Below are 20,183 nucleotides of genomic sequence, written 5' to 3'. Positions count from 1 at the left end.
GTGTGTGTATATATATATATATATATATATATATATATATATAAAACTGATTAAAACATGGAAACACAGGGAAATGACACTCATATATTTAGTTTTGACGTTTCAACGGCACGGCCTTCATGATGTACATGAGTGCCCTTTCTCTGTGTTTCTGTGTTTAAACAGCTTGATCTAAGTTTTCATATAGTATATTTGCATCGTCGCAGAAGAGCGTTCTTTTTCGAAGACACATATATTTGTAACCAGCACACGTTCACAGAAAAGTCATAAGGTTATCCCTCCCTTCCTAAAAACCTTCCATCGAGAGATAGACATTGAGGCACCTCGATACTAGAGAGCACTTAATACAAAAATATAACTTATTACCAGTACTAAGTTACTGAATGTATTTATAACCGCTAAATTCTCTCAGTCAATATGCCTACTCTTTTACGTCTGTCATTCCAGGCAACTCATTTGGGATCTTACTTTGCTATTTTTCCCGTAAACATTTTCCTCCGTTGACTATCTTCATAGGACCTCGCATATAGATCTCGTATAGATAGTTTCGTCTAAGTAATTCAAAGTATTATTCAACCTGCTTTCCTTTTGACGCTATGTATAATATTAGGTATGTTAATGAGAATGGTGTATGTCGTGTCTATGGCAGGAGAATTCAATTGATGCTCAATCTGGTGGTGTCTTTCCTTTTGTCCAGCTGGTCTCTAATTGTGGCATATGGAATCTAGTATCCCGTCGGTTTAATAGGACGAAAAAAATCGTGATCTCTGGGCACCTTTTGTGAAGGAGTAAGTTATCCCCTTTTCCTTCTCTCTTCATTCCCACTCTTAAATGTCACCGACCGTAAAATGACCCTCCGAACCCTAACAGTGATATCTTTGAGCATCTACTAAAATGGATGGAAATATCCATTTGATAATTTTTTTAAAAAATATCAGTATTAAATAGTATAAAGAGGCTTCTCACCTACATCTAAGCGTAGATTCATAATCGTCCGATTTTCTTTTAGTCATGCCTCAAACACACTCTAGGAATCCTCGCTTCGCAGTCAAAGCCTCGTCTCTGTCCACGGCTAATGGGAGCACCGCAATCACGTCCAAACACTCCACGCCCCAGTGCGAGCAAAACCCTCCATCAGCGCGTCCACCGCCGCCCTTCTCTGTCCCCCTTTGGTGCATGTCCTCCCTCCGATTGGAGGAAAGGGATCCCGGGAGGGAGACGCGGTGTTTTGGTGGCTCTCGTGTGAGAGGTGGGGCAGGCGCCACAAAGGGTTGGGACGGAGGGAAGGGGGTGAAAATATTTTCACATGGAAATCGTACGCGTTTCGGAATCTCTTCCCCTTCCCTCCATGCAGTGTGACGACCGGGGGTTTGGGGAATTACGAGGTAGATGGGCAGCGGTGGTTGGTCACTTTTCGAAATGGGAGATTCAAAATTTACCGGATGCAGCAAGGGTGGGGTCCGATCCCCCTTCAATAGACCACTCCTCCTCCCTTAAACCCACCCCGCCGCCAGCCCTCTCTCCTCACGCAACCTCTCTTTCCGTTCGCATTCACTCACTCATTCTGCTGACGCTATCGCATGTATGTGTATGGTGCGGGGTTCCGACTACGGCCGTCCTCCATCATCCTCCTTTGGACTGTTCATCCCCGTCGTCTAGCGGCTTACTCGTCGCCCGCAGTCCAGAAGTGCGATAAGATACCCTCATCCACGAGTCATTAATTCACAATTAGATTGAATCATCACTGCTCATGGACCCTAAAATTGGTTTATACCCAGTACTCCACTCAATTCCTCCCTCGAATAACCCCTAACGCTCAAAAATTTCTATTTCTTCCCTTTGACACCTACCATTAAATACTTCACTTATCTCAATAGTTTTTGTATTGTTCAATTGTTCTGTATTTTCTGCAATACAATTTTTTCTCGATTACTTCTCCCATTATATCTGTAAGTGTATCTGATGAGATTATCCATTATTCTATTCAGATGTATCATAAATCTAAATCATTTTCTATTTTTTTGAAAGATCTAATGGTTTCCTTTTTTCATTATGTGAACTCCAGTATGCTTGAAATTAATCCTTGCACTTAGGTATTGTAGTCATGTAGACTTAATACACACTCGATGACATTCGGTTGATACCATTCTTGGATTGCTAACATTTTTCTGCATTTTTCTGATTAGCTGAGCTGATACTTATTTTTAAATATATCGATTGTATAAAAGAAACATATTTTAAAAATATTTAGCTCGTACCACTTATCGGCGTGGCGATATTCATCAGATATTTAGGGGTTATCGATTTCTATACCATAGAATATAGTATCGATTCTAATACCATATACTATTGCAAAGGAAACACTTGGTTTTTCCACATAAAATATTTATTCACGACCTAGGTTTCGACGCTCAGCGTCATCTTCCACGACGGGAAGATGACGCTGAGCGTCGAAACCTAGGTCGTGAATAAATATTTTATGTGGAAAAACCAAGTGTTTCCTTTGCAATATGTATCGTTTCCACAAAGTGACGCCTGAATCTCCTTTACCATATACTATATCAACTACTGATAATACCGTTCTAATGGACAATGTGAGTTCTATAACCTGCAGTTAGGCTAGATTTTTTTTCGTTACTTGGAAGATTGTCTTCTCAATTTCCTCTAAACATATTTAAACCTCCAATATTACAACCAATTCGTCCATTCACATCTATTGTCTGTAACTTACGTCGATTGAATCATCCAAAAATTCTACCCAGAGGGAAAAAATTTGTCCATCAACTTTTATTATTAAAACAGTAATCAACCCAAAGGTTATTTAAACAGTGTAGGATATATTTCACTCCACATTAAGCCTTTTAGGCATGTTCAATTGAAAGATAATGAGTAGCAAGGAGTTACGACTTTCCCTGTACCACCATTTTATTACCGAAGAAGTTATAGTTATCGAAAAACCACACTGCTCCACCAACTGGATTACTACACTCCCCTATGGACAATACAAGTAGTTATTAACTCTCTATTTCCTTGTAATTATCCACATAATCTTGGTCGAATTGAAAAGCCTTTTGAATATGGAATCAACATCAACAATGAACTAACTTTGAACCACCGTACAAGAGAGTCACAGAATGAAATAACTCCAGTATTTATTTATGTGATTCTATTTAAAAACGCATTCGTAATAGGCAAATGGTAGAGAGTTCCAAATATTTTTCTTTGAGTGTTTAAACTTGAACTTATTTGGTCGCAGGCGCGCAGAAGAGAAATTCCATTTCTTTTAATATATACAATGTGTTACATTTGGTCCACTCAATGTGTTTTAATGAGTTCCCCTCTGGATTCAACAGTCAAATTGAAAAACCAGATCTTCAGACCGTTTTCGTATCCATTCTTATTCTCTTTCCCTGAAGGACAACTATCTAGTTTGCATTGGAACCGCCATAGTCTCCACTTTTAGAAAAACTTTTCCGTTTCAAAATTGGATAATTTTAGAATTATGTTAGCAACGTTTTTAAATCTTTCTTTGATGTATCAAAGAATAACATCCATATGTTAAACTTTTATACGGCCTAAAATTTGTTTAAGGCTTTGATTGAAGTTTTTGGAGCTGTTAATATTATCGCTAAATTTATTTCATAAAAATATTGCGATTATGAAAAATTGTTTCGTTCGTTTCAAGAGGAAAATCGTCCGAGAGTGAAATGGACATTTGATAAATATTTTAATTGCTAAAAAGATAATTTTTAATAGTAAAAATGCAAAACATATTCTGAGAAAAATTTAAATGCCTGTAATCTTATGATAAATTATTTTAATTCCTATTCTACTTCTGAATTTCCTTGAAATTTCTGCTATCAAATTTTTCCCACAGAGTATATTTAATAATTTATTCATTTGCCATAAAATGGACCTCTTTAATCTAATAATGGGGTTTAATAAGAACAATTTCAAACAAATTTGATCTTAAGACATTAAAATATAATAGGTTGCTCCAATTTTCAGGCTCGGAGACATGACGAAATCTTGCCACGTGGATTCTCTTTTATTCCTCCTTCCGTTTATAATCAAATCCTTAGAGTGGTAGACAATTCCGTAAATTTGAATAAAATTTTCCACTTTGTTAAAATCAGAGATTAATGTTCCAGTTAAGGGGGTAGGGTTGGATGACAAGATGGAGGCGATTAAGAAAGATTTTAACAAATATATGTGGAACATTTCAGAGCCGGTTGTTAAATTGTGCTTTTTGTGATTACATTTTATTTATATAGACCGCTATATAAATTGTTATTACCGCTTGATTATCTTAAGCTTATGAGCAGCATGACCTCTGATCGCGTGAATTCCCTCGATCCTTAATATGTATGTGCCCCTCGTACATCCTCTTTCCTCTCTAGCTCCTTGAATATATTGAGTATTTAATTTCATCTCTTGATTTAGGAAGGAAGAATTCATTTCTGTTTCAGCTGAAAATTATTTTAATTTCATTTAAATAAAAATATTATTTAGTACACGATGTAAGGATAAATTTAACTCTGATAACTACTGAAGGAAGTATTTATGAGACAGATATAAGAATTTAAAATAAAACACGCTGTAGAGTTATTATCTTATCATCCTGATAAAAATAAGTTATAGAACATTGTCAAGGTTGCCGAGAACAAGAACGCTGCAAAGGTCTCAACACGATTGAAGTAGTTAAATAGGTTAACTGACGATATGGTTATTTATCGATCTGGAACCAATTATTGACCAGCAGAAATTTGTGGAATTCAAAATATCCTCATCGGAATCACATTTTTTCCAATATTTATGCCTGAAATATTAAGTAAATTGCCATTCACATGGCTATACCATACTCTGTGCCCAAAAACTTTATTTTATAACCGCGCGTTCAATCAATGCAGCAAAGCCATTAAAAGTTATTCGTAAACAATTTTTTTGTTAAAAATGTACATATTTTAATAAATTTAAAAAAATTATAAAAAATATAAATGTACATATTTAAATAACTTTAAAATATGTACATATTTAACTACTTCTATGTGGCTATTTTACCCTTGGAATAAGACATTTCCTCTGAAAAATTAGTTTTCTCGAACATTTTTCAATTCGCATGAATCTTTTTAGAAATTGTTCTATGGAATGTTTTCCACAGTACCTAATATCATTAAAATATGTTTAACATTAAAATTTAATATAATTACAGCTAACCGTAATGAATCGCGTACTGTCTGACAATACACGGGAAGGTATCTAGGAAAGGATCTCGGGCGAGTAAACTCGTAGGATGAGGCTGTCTTGTTCAGCCTTGGACTCGTGTACTCATGACGTGAGGTATATGTGCGATTTTATAACGTGATGTCCTACGGTACAGTAATAATCATTTTGATACGTGATATTATGGTTCGGTAAAAAGTAAAAAAAAACTCATTCCATTAATTCATTGGACGTAAAGATTCTCTGTAGACGACCGCATTCCTTCAGGAGGAAAAGGACCGAAAAGATACTCTCCTTGGTGGTCGTGACATTATGGAGTTGGAAGACAATAAATTCTTAGGAGCTCACCATCAGTGGCGCTCCAAAGCATGGCAAAAATATATTTCACCTTACGGGGTAAAGTGCAAACTGCGGAAACTGAAAGTTCTACACAATTTTAAGTTCTTTTAGTTCAATCCAATCCACCATAATTGTAGTATTATGTTTCATTCTCCATGGAAAGTTGATAATCACTCAAAGAGCTAACATATACTCGAAACTTTTTTTGCGGATAGGGAATGCACTCGACAACCAAAATTTCAAGTGAAGCAAATTATTCATGATTAAATCACTAGCATACAGGCATAACATTACTAAGGGCAAAAAGGACATGAAACGAGAGTAAAACATGGGATGGTGGTAGATAAAAATTTATCAATCAAAATTTCAGGAAAGATTTATTATTTCATTCAAGAATTTAATCAATTGTATTCACTAAAGGGAATATTTCATCATTAAAATAATTATCAAAGTTATTGGAAATAGGTGTGTAATGCTTTTCATTCTATTTTACGTACATAATTTGAACTTGAGTTTACTTAATGACATTTTGAACCAGTCCATTGTTATTAGTAAAAATAATTTTTCAATTTATTTTAATGGCTAATTTGTCATGTCTAATTACATATCCGTCTCTTAACACACCCTTTTTAGGTGTATTGAGGAGTTTTCTCATTCCTTCCCCTCTTAAAATTTGACTTCTTCATTTATTGGAGATGAGTCAATCAAAACCTCAAATAAATGTTAATTAAAAGAATAATTATGCTATCTACCATTACTATTTCCCTCAACTTTAATGTATATTACTGCCTTCCCGTAAAAAGGGGAAATTTATTTACATAGCAAGGCTAAATATCTCACCATTTTAATGGAAATATTCTGTTCACCTCCTTTTAGTTTATCGTGGCTTATTTGCAAGCAAAGGCGATTGAAATTCAGACATTTAATCTGTCAAATTGGCATCAAAATCATAAAATATGCCTCAACTTTCAAATGACATATGAAAGCTAAAATACATATTTGCCTAAATTGAATTTTTCTCTTCCTTAAAATTGAATCTCTTCCTTCAAACTTTTCACGGCCCGCTGAAGACATAACAAGCATATACGAATATTTCTCCGAGGAAAAATTTCGTCATATCGAATCAAGTTTTCCATCAAATTTAATATGAGAAATCCCATGAAAGCAGACATACGATGTACAGTATACGGCAGATTACTCATTACTTAGCTATAAGTGAGTGATAATAAGGACGATTTAAATGTCAAAACATTTCACGAAATGTTTCCGTAGAATTAAGGAGAGTAACAATGGAATGCGCACAGTAAATGATTTTGACACAATGCTTTATTCGGAAATCCTGATGCACTACTGTACCAAAAGGCATTTGAAAGAGTAATTAATGATTTTATTTTGCTCAAATTTTCTTAGTCGACCAAGAAAATCTGAAAAAAATAGCTGAATTCGAGTCTAATGAAAGCACCGAGCAATTTGAAACCCTATCCAACGTTTACCGATGGAGCTGATGAAGCGCTCCCCCGAAGGCAGCATAACAGGCGTCATTACTTCCCCGTCTCGTCGGATTTCCAAAGAAGGAATTACCATCCCAATTTAATTGAAACACGTTAAATGGCCCTCATGTTAAGCATTCTTCTGATTTTTGCGCTCCAGGCCATATCTATTTACGTGCCAATTAGGAAGATCTGAATCCCTCGACGAAGAAGGCACGCAAAACAATCTCGCTTGGTCGGATCGTGGTCCCCCGAGGTGGAGACATCGCCTGCCGGGAAACCTTTGTCCTCAATCGCACGATTCAATACACCGTGAAGAGCACTACGCAAGACGACGAGAGGATTTGGCTTTGATTATTATCCAGTCGAGCGGTTCGGGGAAAGCGCCCGAAACTAGTTTAAAGTCAAAGCAGAAATAATTGGGGAGAAATTGCTTATATCCAGCGGAAAAATTCAATTGAATTCCACCGTTGATGGTTTTTCCTAGAAATTGTAAATACGTTATTACGATGCTTGAGGTGAGGCCGGGTCTTTATTTGGCCTGAGGGAGGGTAACGTTACTATGAAAAACAAATTGGTAGAAGGTAATGTGAAAACATGACAATGAAGCTCAGCTAGAAGAATATTCTGCGGTATAAAGCCCTTTTATTTGCTGTTTTAAGAAACATATACCCACATACTGACTATATGAGGGCTCTAATATCTCAAAGGCTAAGTAACAGCACAACATTTTTGTATAATAACAACTGAAATCTTGGACACTCAATCATGTCGTACTGATTGCAATTATATGATGGTTAGTATTTTCTCAGAAATTATTTTATTTTAATGTTAAAGTACTGAAGAGTTTACACAGTGCGGTTTTACTAGATGAAAAAATAACGGAACTGATTGAAAGCATAAATAAAAATTCCTGAAAAGCATAATAAAATAATATTTTCCTCATATCAAAATAATTGAAAAAAATAAAATGAAATGAGTAGAGATTTGGGAATGAAGGTTTGCAATGGAAATACAACTGTTTCATTTAGAGAATCCTCAATGAAACGATAGCTATCCAAGGAAAAATAAAAATTCACAAGCAAACTCCTCTAGTAAAGGTTTGAAGTGAAATTTTACTTAATTCAATGCCAAAGTGTAGTGTTCTTGCTGTAAACAATGGAACTGAATGACCTGAATGTAAACTGCTTTAATTTAAATATATCCTTCGCTGATATTTTTCAAGAACATGGATCTCCTTGAAGAACCTCGGTCTTAAAATTATTTATAGGCAGCGATACGGGTTATCGAGTTGTTCAAGCCTTGCAAAAAGTTGACAGTTAAACTGCGATTATCGAGCATACACGTACCTTCCCCTTGTTCGATGAAGAACTCGCTGACTTATTCCCGCTTTGCTGCTGCTGCTGTTGTTGCAGCTGGTGCTGCTGCTGCGTTTGCTGCATGATCTGCTGGATGAGCTCCAATTGCTGCTTAGTTAGGCCGTCGTTGCTAACAGTCTGGGAGTTCGCCGTTGCCTTTCAAAAGAACAGATTGATAATTAGTACAACTTCGATTAGAATGAAACAAGATGACCTTGGCGATGCCATTTAATTTTGTACTACACGACAGTCCTAACTTACATTTCTGGACAGTAAATAAATTATCCTTCCATATTAACTTTTTAAACATCTTAAAATATCAATGCAACAATTTCAGAGTGTAAAAATCATTCGCCTTGACTGGGATCCAGATCCCTCAATATCCGGTCGAGTGCTTTAGCCACTTAAGCTACCGAGGCGTCCTCTTAAACTCTGAAATTTTGGGGCTTTAAAAGGAACAATATGTTGTGACGAAATACCGTACATACAATGTCACAGGCATCCGCAGTCGTGCGCGACGCACCACAGTCCACGAGGTTAAAGCCAACTTTAAACACTTATGGTGTTTATACTTTGACAAATTCCAAAGAAACTGCGGAAGACGCCGCAAAAGTAACTTTTAACGTCTATCCCAGTCAATGCGAATGATTTTTACACTCTGAAATTGTTGCATTGAAATGCACATTAGCGGATGACTCCGTTAAAAGTTACTGTTGCGGCATCTCGCGCAGTTTCTTTGGAATTTCTTAAAATTTGACAAGGTGATATTGATTCATCATCAAGAAGGACTTTAATCCAGTATGCCATATTTGTTACTACTTTCATTTCAAGTGGTTTCGTGGATGGTTTCGATAAAAGGCTGTATGAAAATCATATTGATATGGAAAGGAATTTGCAGGTAACTAATGGGAAGTCCAGAATGGTACAAATACCATGAAAATTAAAAACGACGGAAGAAATGGGTGAAATGGAAGCCCAGTTAAATGCACTAAAGTTATGTGAAAAAATATGGAAAAAATATGGAGATGGATGGTAGATGGGGAGGAAGAACAGTAGTGATTACTGAAGAGAAAATGCAGGAGGGGAAAATATATCTATGAGATAAGCGACCACAAAGGACCTCTGAACTGTCTTGTCTTAGCAAGGCCTTCAGATTTTAACTGAATCTTCAACGAATAATCCTCTTTCCCAAATTTCATGTGACATTGCTAGTTAAACAATAGTCCTACTGACAAATGTCAGCCTGTCTCTAGAGAAAGGCTTAGCCCAGGTGTGAGAAGACGAAAGATTGAATTAAATGAATGTCGAGCGTATCACACAGAGATATCAAAATATACGAGCACACGGTTAATACTCAGATAAATGCAAACTGCAGCAATTGCTTTATATCACTGCGCTCTGAGGAGTCGGCCCGCAACTAGGAAGAATGTTTGTTCTATACCGCGACAGCGCTATGTGAATAAAAAGAAGCATCGTCGGTGGCTCACCTGCAGGGCCGCTGGGGCTGTGGAGGCCACCGGACTGCTCGAGGGCGTTGACGATGCGGTACCCGCCGGCCCTGCCCCTCCTGTACCTTCCCCGCTCACCGCCGATAGCAGCTGCTGTAGTTGGCTGGGCGCCGTCCTAGCCGCCGTGGTCGACGGATAGGGTGGTGGGGCGTACTGGATACAAGACGCCGGCGAGTCCTCGGGGGTCGTGCCACCGCTTCCCGTCGCCGAGCCCCCTCCGCCTCCTCCTCCCCCGGACGAAGCTACAACGGCCACGGTCACCGTGCCTGCTGAGGGCGCCGCCGCCGCTGCTGCCGCCGCCGCAGCCGCGGCGCCTCCCGTGTGGTGATTCTCCGTGTGCCGCCTTAGTGACCGCGCGTCACAGTAGGACTTGCCACAGCCTTCTGCCTTACATTCGTAAGGCTTCTTATTCCTATGGGTCAGCATGTGCCCGTTCCTATGAAAAAAAGAAAAATTGTAAACCTATCATTATCTCCTTATGATATCAATTTTACTCTCTTTCAAAGCTGTTATCTGGGCAGAGTAAATTAAATTGTCAGCTCGAATGCCAACAGTAAACCTTAAGCCATATGGTCTCTCACTAAGGGTGCACAGAGTGTCAAAAAAATTACCACTGGCGTGTGTTTTAATATTATTGACAATTGAATCGCCTTTTTCCTTCCTAACTCTTCTCCGCTGGCATCGTGGCCCCAATAATCACATCGCTGATCATCGTCCTCAAAATCTCACCTTATTTAGTGTTTGCTAATTTTTGGTAGTCTAACTTTTAAGGTAGGTTTTTACTGAACACGGCTACAGTTCTTAGGTACGCCTAATAAGGCATCAAAATTCATGTGTTTGTCCATCCTATTTACCACTTCAATTTCGACTTCTTTGCAACTATCACAAAAACCGCATTTATATTTTTAATTGTCCAGAGCGCCAATGGACGGTGAACACCAGATAATTTCAAAGATATAAGCAAGAGAGGACCGGCAAAAAACCTGCTGTTCTCCTTCATTGGATCCGCGGTAGATGCATTCTCCTTCTATATAAGCAAATTGTTAAGAGTTGGAATGTTATCTCCGAAATTAAAATCAGTTTGTTGTAATTAACTCGACCGGGTTTTGTTTTGACCACACATTCAAGTGCGTTGGCAGGCCTTTAAGTACGAGGGTCATCCGGAAAGTAGTACCCGTTCGTGCCGCATGAAGTGCTGACGACGCGAGTAGCCGCTGGACGAGGTCAGATAGCTTCAGTGGCTTGTCTGCCTTCTCTGAGCCAAGTTGCGTGACGCTAGCATTGCCTGTGTTGTTTCTGTGATTGTTTACAATGTTTAAAAAAATTGAGAACGCCGCCAGTTGTGAAGTGAGGGCAGTGATTAAATTCCTCAATGCAAGAAACGTTCGCCCATGTGATATTCATCGCCAATTAAAGGAGGTGTATGGAGACAATGTAATGGACGAGTCGTCTGTTCGGCGGTGGTGTCGCAACTTCAACATGGGGAGGGGGAACACACACGACGATGAGCGTTCGGGGAGACCGTCTGTCATTACAGACCAACTGGTGAGCTCAGTTGACGAATTCGTGAGGAACGATCGGCGCGTCACAATTGATGACATCTGTGAGCATTTTCCCAATGTTTCTCGAACAATTGTTCATGAAATTGTTAAACACCATCTGCATTATGCAAAAATTTGTGCAAGATGGGTCCCTCGCGTATCTCAATGAGCTGGCGGCGAAGGACTATGCAGCAGGAATACAGAAACTTGTCACACGTTATGACAAATGCCTTAATTTGCTTGGAGATTATGTTGAGAAGTAGTTTAAAGTATCCTCTTTCAAATAAAATTTTTTATGTTTGTTAATATTTACTTTTGTGTCTTTATTTCACGAACGGGTACTACTTTCCGGATGACCCTCGTACTATGCTGAACAATGGCTGAAAGATTCTGTAATATAAATGGATTGAAAGTTGACCGTACCATGAGCATCACATTTAAAAAAAAACAAAAGTTTTGCTACAATAATTTTGACTATTTTCGATTATCTTTGACTAACACAAAGAATCACCCTTCAATACCCTACAGACTTCATGAGGATACATATATACCCTAAGATTCCATGCTAAACTATTTCTTGCCTTGTGGTTACGTAATTTCTGTGATAAAGCTTGCACATCTAATCATTGTGAATGTGTGTATAAAACTTCCTTTGCTGCGATTCACAGATTCACCGAAATGCACGTTAGTACGAGGACGAAAATTTAGCAACCTAAATAGCCACTATATAATGACCGTAGTCGTATACATGTATGAAAGACGGGACTTGCTAATAACTACTTCATTTCACATGTATTTCATCAAAATTTTCAAATAAGATATTTTATTTAACTATTTGATTGCTTGGGAAGACAATTTCAAGCATTACAAGTTTGCGTATTAAGCTACCACACCTAAAAATTGACTTTTACAAGATGCTATGCGACTACCTATGCAAAATCAAGCGGAATAAGGAATTCGCGATTCTGGTTATTCCTTTCTAAATTATTCATCGACATCATTATTCGCGATACTCGGCTTTCCATAAAAATGACTATTAAATTTTCAGCCATTCAATAAATCATGAGAATGGACCACGTCTCAAAACATTAAGAATTTTTTAGGGTCGCCTATGCGGGTTTCTTTGCAGACAACCAAAGGAAGAGCCATTACCTTACGTACCCAAAATGCCCCTCCATTTTCTCTCACCTCACCATTTTAACGACCGTCGATGAATGAAGAGAAAAACTTATTCAATATCCCCGCAAAGCACCGGTACTCAGCGCACCCTACGGTGATACCCATAAAAAGAAATTTAGCCAAAGATTCCGGGGACACCGGCTGCCCCGTTCTTCAACGACGGAAATCGTTCCCGTTACGTGAGCGCTCAGTGCCTAACCATAAGCGTAAGTACTGCGCTGTCTGTACGCGAACCTTTCGATGAGAAGGAAGAGCGCCCTTTCACATGGATTGGGGAGTGGAGACTTAATTATATCTACCATCCGATCCTGCATCTTAAAATCCGGCCCGTGACTCCCAAGGTGGATTTGCATACTCGGTCAATTTCTCGGGTCGCTTCCTTATCTCCTCACGCAGGGCGAGGTGGGAGGGAGTGGGTGGGCATTGATGGCCAATGGGGGAGTGCCATCCGTCAGGTCGCCCGGCTGCGCTTTATTGCGGATCGAGCAAGCACGGGGGAGGCTTAGGATGCCGCATCAGATTGCACGCGGGAGAGCTTATAATCTGGTGGAGGGAGAGGGCGGCTTAGTCAACGCTCGGCCGGCAGTCTTGTGAGGAGAGGCGCCCATGAGGGTTAGAGGAGCTCGGGAGAGGGTCGCGACGTTAAAACTCGCCTGCCCTTAAATAAATCACTCCGTGACTCTCCGCGGTGGGATATTTCCTACGTCACCTGAAGTTATTACGTATTCTGAGCCACAAGTGCTCACGACATCTAGGGTCTTTAATGCTAAATCGACGAGGTCTAGTGAAAGTCTTCATTAAAACCTAAAAGAATGTTGGCAACGGAAATTGGGGTGCTTCAAACTAAAAAATAAGCTACGTCTAAGTTTCTCTCAGGCATATGGGCATGGGACCATAAAATACGCCATAATCATACCACATATTGGAGAATATGAGAAAGTTTTACCGTTTTATGGTGATGGATAGGGTGAAGCAGTTGGACAATAGTCACATTTGCTAAAATTAAAAAAAAGATCGTTCACCAAAATTGTCTTAACCTGTAGAATGAATGGGTTTCACGTGAGTAAACTAATGAATGACTTATTTAATTATGCATGAGAATATTTTGTTAAAAAGAACTAAGAAAAGTTTTAACATTTCTTCTTAAAGGACTGTCATAAAAAGTATGAAATAAGGATAAGGTTCCTTATGCTTGAAATTTGATTTTAAGTGGCCAGGAACAACTATATTACACATTTACATAGCTAACATTCACATAGCATACCATAACAAATTTATATAGCATAACTTTTGAGCACTAAAAACTTTTCACCGGAGCATATTTACTTCGTCAATCTATGCATAAACTCAATAAGCTATTTCTTTCTCAGTTTACCGACGTTAGATTTGAAATTACAGCCTCATTGCTATTTAATAGTTGTGCGATTATCGTTTTCCACAATAATAGATATTTAAATTATAAATATATCACTTGTATTTAAATAAATTCTAAGATGTTTTATACTTTACACTTTAAAAAATTCTCATTAATATTGTATAAAACTTGTATTATATATTACAATTTTTGTCAATATTGCAATAAATACTCAACCCACTCCAGCTCATGCTTAAAATAATCGTGGAAAACACGTACTCAACATATTATGTTACAATATATCACTAAATAAAGCTATCAAATAATGTTAATACTACGTAAATAGGGCCTTTATAGTCCTAAAATCACTCAGTGCCGCTGTTATTATTTGTCTGATGACTATGGTATTCCGAGGTAAATATTTCCACTTACTCTAAAATTTCAGCAATAATATTGCGCTGCTGGGATCGGGGTGGAATTCTAGGAAGATTTTATAAAAAAATAATTCATAGTGTACACGTGTCTTCACCAGGAATTTCCTGGGGATAATATGTACCCAACGAAAGTGGGCTTTCCAAATGCGGCCCAAATTATAATTATGGTGGCGTTGAATTTCAATGTGAAAATTAATGAAAACGAATAATTTTTGCAAATATATATGCATATCTCTTGCAAATTTTCGTATTTTTCTGCATAATAATATGTTCTGAAGAACAAAGCTAACGCTAGAGATATGAATATGATCTAAAATATTCGGAATCAAAACTATAACGTCGTAGATATTAAAGCTAAAAAAATTGATTTTTTAATTTTAGTGCATATAATTTTCCAGCAAGCTTTATTTAACAAAAGAATTCACAATTCATGAAGTATATGGCAATATCTTTACACTTAGGTATATAATCAAACAATGAAATAATTACATTGCATTAATATTTTGTTGCTATGGAATCCGAAAGATGTCAATACGTAATAACGTATTTTCATTTATGTTCACTCTGGGAGTTACAAATATTTTTACAAGTACCTAAAATGCTTTTGCTAAATATTTTCACCGTTGGCTACATACACATGTACATATTCGTTATTTGCTTGAAATAGGAATCCAAATAGCAAAGAATACCATTTTTGAAATGGTGTAAGACTTAACCTCACCAAAGTTCATCGATAGTAATTACTCATCATAAATTCCAAATTCAGCTATGCACGTACATAGTAGAACAACTTTAGAAATACGTTCTAAAAATTGTTCACAAATTCTGTTGAAAATGAGGCAGTTTCAATGTTGTCTAGATTTTGTCCGGTCACGGGTAAGGGCCAAGGCACTTAGAAAACTGCTACCTTAGATCACCAAATTTAAATAAAGCTGGGTGCGGACCGAGGTTGGATGGATGAGATCCTGTAGGAAATTGTCACTGATATTGGCGCCCGTGGCCTCTATCGAAGGAACCACGAAGCAAAAATATGATCGGTAGGCGCAGCTTAATCAAATCATCTGCACCGGAAGCCAAACGGTAATGACAATCTGACGCCTCTACATGATTTTTGTTCTGGTCTGGATCTTCTGTACTTTTCTACTATAATGAGGCTTGGCGGGTGTGAACTCCATCCAATCGACTACCCCAAATGCGTGCAAGAAACATCTTTCGATAGCGGTATAAGCGCGTGACTCCTAGGTTGGGAGGTTATTCTCGTAAATAGAGACGGCAATTTTCATCTTATTGAAATTTCATACTGAGTTACGAAATTTAAAAAAAAATCGTTTTCACTGTAATTTTAAATTTTCAATCTCATTACACTCTATCCAGACCAGCATAATTCTGCTAATGACAATGTTTCATCAGATCTGATGGAATCATTCAAATAAGAGAACCAAGAACGTAAATGAAAACCCATATCTAAGGTGCGCTAATTTTATCGGTAAATTCCACCCCTAGTTCTTTTGATACTCATCATATACATACTTTTTGAAATCAATGAATGCTATCGAGGATGTTGGGGGTAGAATCAAGCTAAATGTTATGAATTTTGCAATTCCATGAAAAAACTACTCGTCTAACTGTGCGTATGCGCTTCGTCCCTGGTCGTAGATGGGCTCCTGCCCCTACTTACTCATTCGCAACGGTAGTTATGTATGACTTTTTCAATTCACGGGCAGACATTCAAATATGAAAGTAGGCGATAGGATTCGACATCCTATGAAATTTCTGACCATAAAAACCGTATCACTAACCACTACTATTTGACAACGGAAAGAGAGTTTGGAAAAATTTTCTACAGAGGCTGTTTCACGGAACCCTATAATATTTAACTTAGCCTTCCTCATTTTCGAAAATCTCCTAACATTTGTGAATTGTATATGACATACGCTTATTATTACTAAATATGTTATGGCATTACATAATTCCGGCTAAATGACCTCGTAAATTTTCACACGCTCCCTTCCCTCCTCTGCGGCTTCCTTCCCTCAAAGCGAATTTTGACGACAAACATACAGATGGGCTTCAGTCGACCACATTGGTACTCACAGGTGGTCCTGCCTCTTGAACGCCTTCCCGCACATGCTGCAAACATATTTTCTCTCGTCGCTGTGAGTTAGTTTGTGCTTTGCGAGGGCAGACGCGTTGCCGAACACCTTCCCGCACACCTGCAATGAAGGAAAAACAAGCATTTAAAACATTGATTCACATGGCTTTTGTAATAATAGTTACAAAATATTCTTTGTTGTTAATAAATACCTTTACAAAGGTAGAGTTTACACATATTACAAGATCCACAGTATAATATAATTCAGAATAAATAGTTGAACATACACACATTCGAAACTTAAACGTTTGGAAACACTAAATCTGGGTTTCAACCAATTGCGCCCAAATAGCTTGAGGTTGTTTTTCTTTTCCGTCACCAAGTGTTGTGTACATAAAGCAGAATACCTGTATATTTGCTCTCAAAGCCATTCAAAATAGGCCGAGCAATTTGAACCAAATTTTAGACTCATTTACTTTAGCCTAAGGATATTTATGGTTAATTGGCATTTGGATAACCGACAAATATCTCCTTTATCCCTTAATGTACACAGAGATGCATTCAATCAGTGGAATGATAATAGAATTTTCATAGAACTATCGTGCAACAATTTAGTTTATGTACCTTAACGAGAGAATCAAAACACAGAGATCCCATGAGACCCACAAAGCTTTGTTCTGGCGGGAGGAGACTTATAAGCCAAAATATTTGTACCGCGCTGTAAACCCAACTAGTATGTACTTCTTAAGCCATGAATACTCTCAAAAGGTTTCTCCAGCATTGCCCTCATTCCTTGCTCACCAATGTTTTAACTTTTTGATATACCTGAATTTGGTGACTAGATTTCAAAGCTTATCAAACAAAAATAAATAGAACTGAAGAGAAAAAATAAAGGACTCAAATCACATCCTGGTAGCGTCTGTTTTTCCAGCTGGCAATGTGAAACAACATTCGCGTGATCACAGTGCTCACGAGTAGCTGCACTTCCAAAGACATAAGGTTTATTAATTCATAGCAGTGAGTTCCTTTTCAAGTTTTAAGCAGCAGATTCACCTGTCATACATGTTTATACCTGTATACATGTACACCAAAGGGACATTGGTTGGTTTTTTGGTTCAAAACTACTGTTTACTTGGGAGTTTCTGATATACTGAAATGAATGGATTTTGTCACAGTAATGAAAACGTAGTTCAGTGAGTATGCACAGTTTTAAGTTCAGAGAGAGAAATTCTACTGCACCAGTGACTCAGTTATCATATTATTTTGAAAATATAGAGATGCCAACATCTCAAAAGATTTATCCCGAAGTGCCATTCAGTAGAATACCAATACCTTATCATATAAACCATGAAGAAAGACTTTTAGTCGTTGATACCAAGACAATAACCCAGCTTTTAGTAGTTCCATCGGTAGCTGAAATAATTTCGTGAGTTTAAATTGAGTGCTCGGTTTCTTATTGCTGCTCATTGATACTCTAGCATAAATTGCATAGAGAATAAAGACAAATTTTGAACGAAATAAAAAAAATATGGTAATGATTCGAAGTTTATTTTTGGAATAAATCCTTGGAAGAATTAAGTGATTTATTTAAGTATGTGTGCAATAAACTCATGAATCATAATAATATTAATACATGAAGTTAATTCGAAACCCAAATATCATCCAAACCGCATGTTTAATTACGCATCTTTTCATCAAATTTCTGCAAAGCAGAGAGATTAAAACCTTCACCAACGGAGAATTTATGGGCAACTCAAAGCGAAAAACCTGATATTGAGAAAGAAATGCTAGTTCGATAATACTAGAGCAATAAGTTAAATGGCTTCCGCGGTGACCTAAATTTCCACGTGAAAAAAAAGCGGAAAAGTTCTCCCTAAAATACAGCCGCATTTTGGCAAGTGCACACTTTGGTCTGAGGGCAAAAAATTATCTATTAGCAAGGAAAAAAACTGTAAACCCACTGGGAGATGACTCAACTTTAAATCGTTTACGCCTTCAGAATTGTTTCGAAACCAAATCAAAGCGCGAATTAGGAATGAGACGCAAAAATTCAGGTCAATCTAGAGCCGTTGCGAGAAGGGAAGGACCCGTTCGGTGAATGATAACCTTTGTGCCGCGCTTCGGAGCGTTATATTTTTCTCCCTTCCCGGACGCAAAAATATTACCCTTCAGCGGGCGCTTTGCGATATTGCTTTGTTCCGGGCGTAACACGGGCAACGTCAGATCAACAGACAACGGCTGACAGGTGCAGGCAGACCGGGAGACTGTAAAGGGGAATGGGAGTAGGCAGCGGCCGCGCGACCCCCCCCCCCCCTCCCTCCCCACATACCCCCACGCATGCCTGACACCCCCTTCTCGCCCTCGCTCCGTCCCGTGCCCTCTCGTCACAAATCATGCACAGGAGGGGGACCCTGGTGTGCCCCGGGCGGGTGGGTTAGCCAACCGGCTAAGCGAGATATCCGCCACAGAGAGAGAGAGAGCGAGAGGGAACGAGAATATACAGAGGGACAAAGGACTGCATATCGAGCGGAATATTGTGGTTCTCGAATTTAACCTAGCGATATTGAAAACACCCGGCAAAACCACTCGCTATACGCATCATCCGTTTCACAGAATCGCGGACAAGACCGTTTTCTAGATTCCTCCTGCTAATTGAAAACTAACTCACGCTTTAGTTTTCGTACGTAAATGTTTAAAGAAATGAAAAACATAAAATGTTTGACAAAGATTTTTCCGTAACCAGTACAACAAGATAATGCAGTCGTCTTTTGAGTGTGCCCGCATGGGGATCTTGCCGTTGAGCAAAACAATTCGCTCCTTTCATCGCCATCGAATCTCTATTTTGCGTCCGGTCAAACCTCTACTAAGTTCGGTAGGTAGTGGGAGGCGTGAAGGCAGGAAACCATTGCTGCTAGCAGGGGAAATATTACAGAACTGAATGGAAAAGCGGCGGACTCAGTCAAAATCACTAATAATTCATTGTGTGTTTAACCTTAATGCTCGAATATTTTGCTAAGAGGCGTCGTTCTCTTGTTTACTAATAGATTGCATACGATCCAAACCGTGTAGTGCCAGATGAAATGATTAGACCGTAGGCTAGGATTTAAAGTGCCTTGGTGAAACAAAATATCCGATTACAGGCCGTTGAAGCATGCTTACTCGCAAAGGGCTCATTCGGACATGGTTCGATCCTTAGATTTGATAGGTAATTATAAAACCTTTGTTTACTTCGACGTCATATCACGTTATATCACATCAGTAAACATGTTCCACAATAACAGATATCGTAATAGACAATTAATTCCTTTCAGTGTGACTCTGTCATTTTCAGAATAATCACTTCCACAATTTTTCAAATCTGGGTTAAATAATTGAAGCTTCTTCAATACCAAAGCCAACGGATGACCCTGATTTTCATATACCCGTACTTTTGCTGCCATATATTGCAATGAGATAATAATTTTGGTGGAATGGAAATTTGAAGGAAATTGATTCAAAAGTTTCCAGTGTCTTAAACTAAAACAAAAAACTTATTCTAGGTTTACACCTCTTCGCACGGGGCAAACGTAATTGAGTCACTTAAAAATTGAAATGAAATTTTAACTCCTATCCAAAGAGCACCTTTGGCTACAGAAAGATTTCCACTTTATTTTGGGTCACGTTAC

At 38.2% G+C, this 20,183-nt stretch overlaps 1 protein-coding gene across 1 annotated transcript in view; it reads right to left on the bottom strand.

Moving 5' to 3' along the window:
• The window catches only part of LOC139698580 (uncharacterized), a 346,726-nt gene that overhangs the window by 63,225 nt on the left and 263,318 nt on the right, over positions 1–20,183 (bottom strand). Inside the window, exons 6-8 of the mRNA XM_071597423.1 lie at positions 16,521–16,639; positions 9,898–10,354; positions 8,402–8,566 (exon numbers count right to left, since the gene is read on the bottom strand). Of these exons, the coding sequence (XP_071453524.1) occupies positions 8,402–8,566; positions 9,898–10,354; positions 16,521–16,639 (741 nt within the window). The remainder of the gene's footprint in view (positions 1–8,401; positions 8,567–9,897; positions 10,355–16,520; positions 16,640–20,183) is intronic.

The sequence above is a fragment of the Hetaerina americana genome, unplaced genomic scaffold (genome assembly GCF_022747635.1).
Source record: "Hetaerina americana unplaced genomic scaffold, ioHetAmer1.1.p SCAF_9, whole genome shotgun sequence".
Taxonomy (NCBI): Eukaryota; Metazoa; Arthropoda; class Insecta; order Odonata; family Calopterygidae; genus Hetaerina; species Hetaerina americana.
Note: the sequence above shows the minus strand (reverse complement) of the source record. Positions and strands in the feature narration are given on the sequence as shown.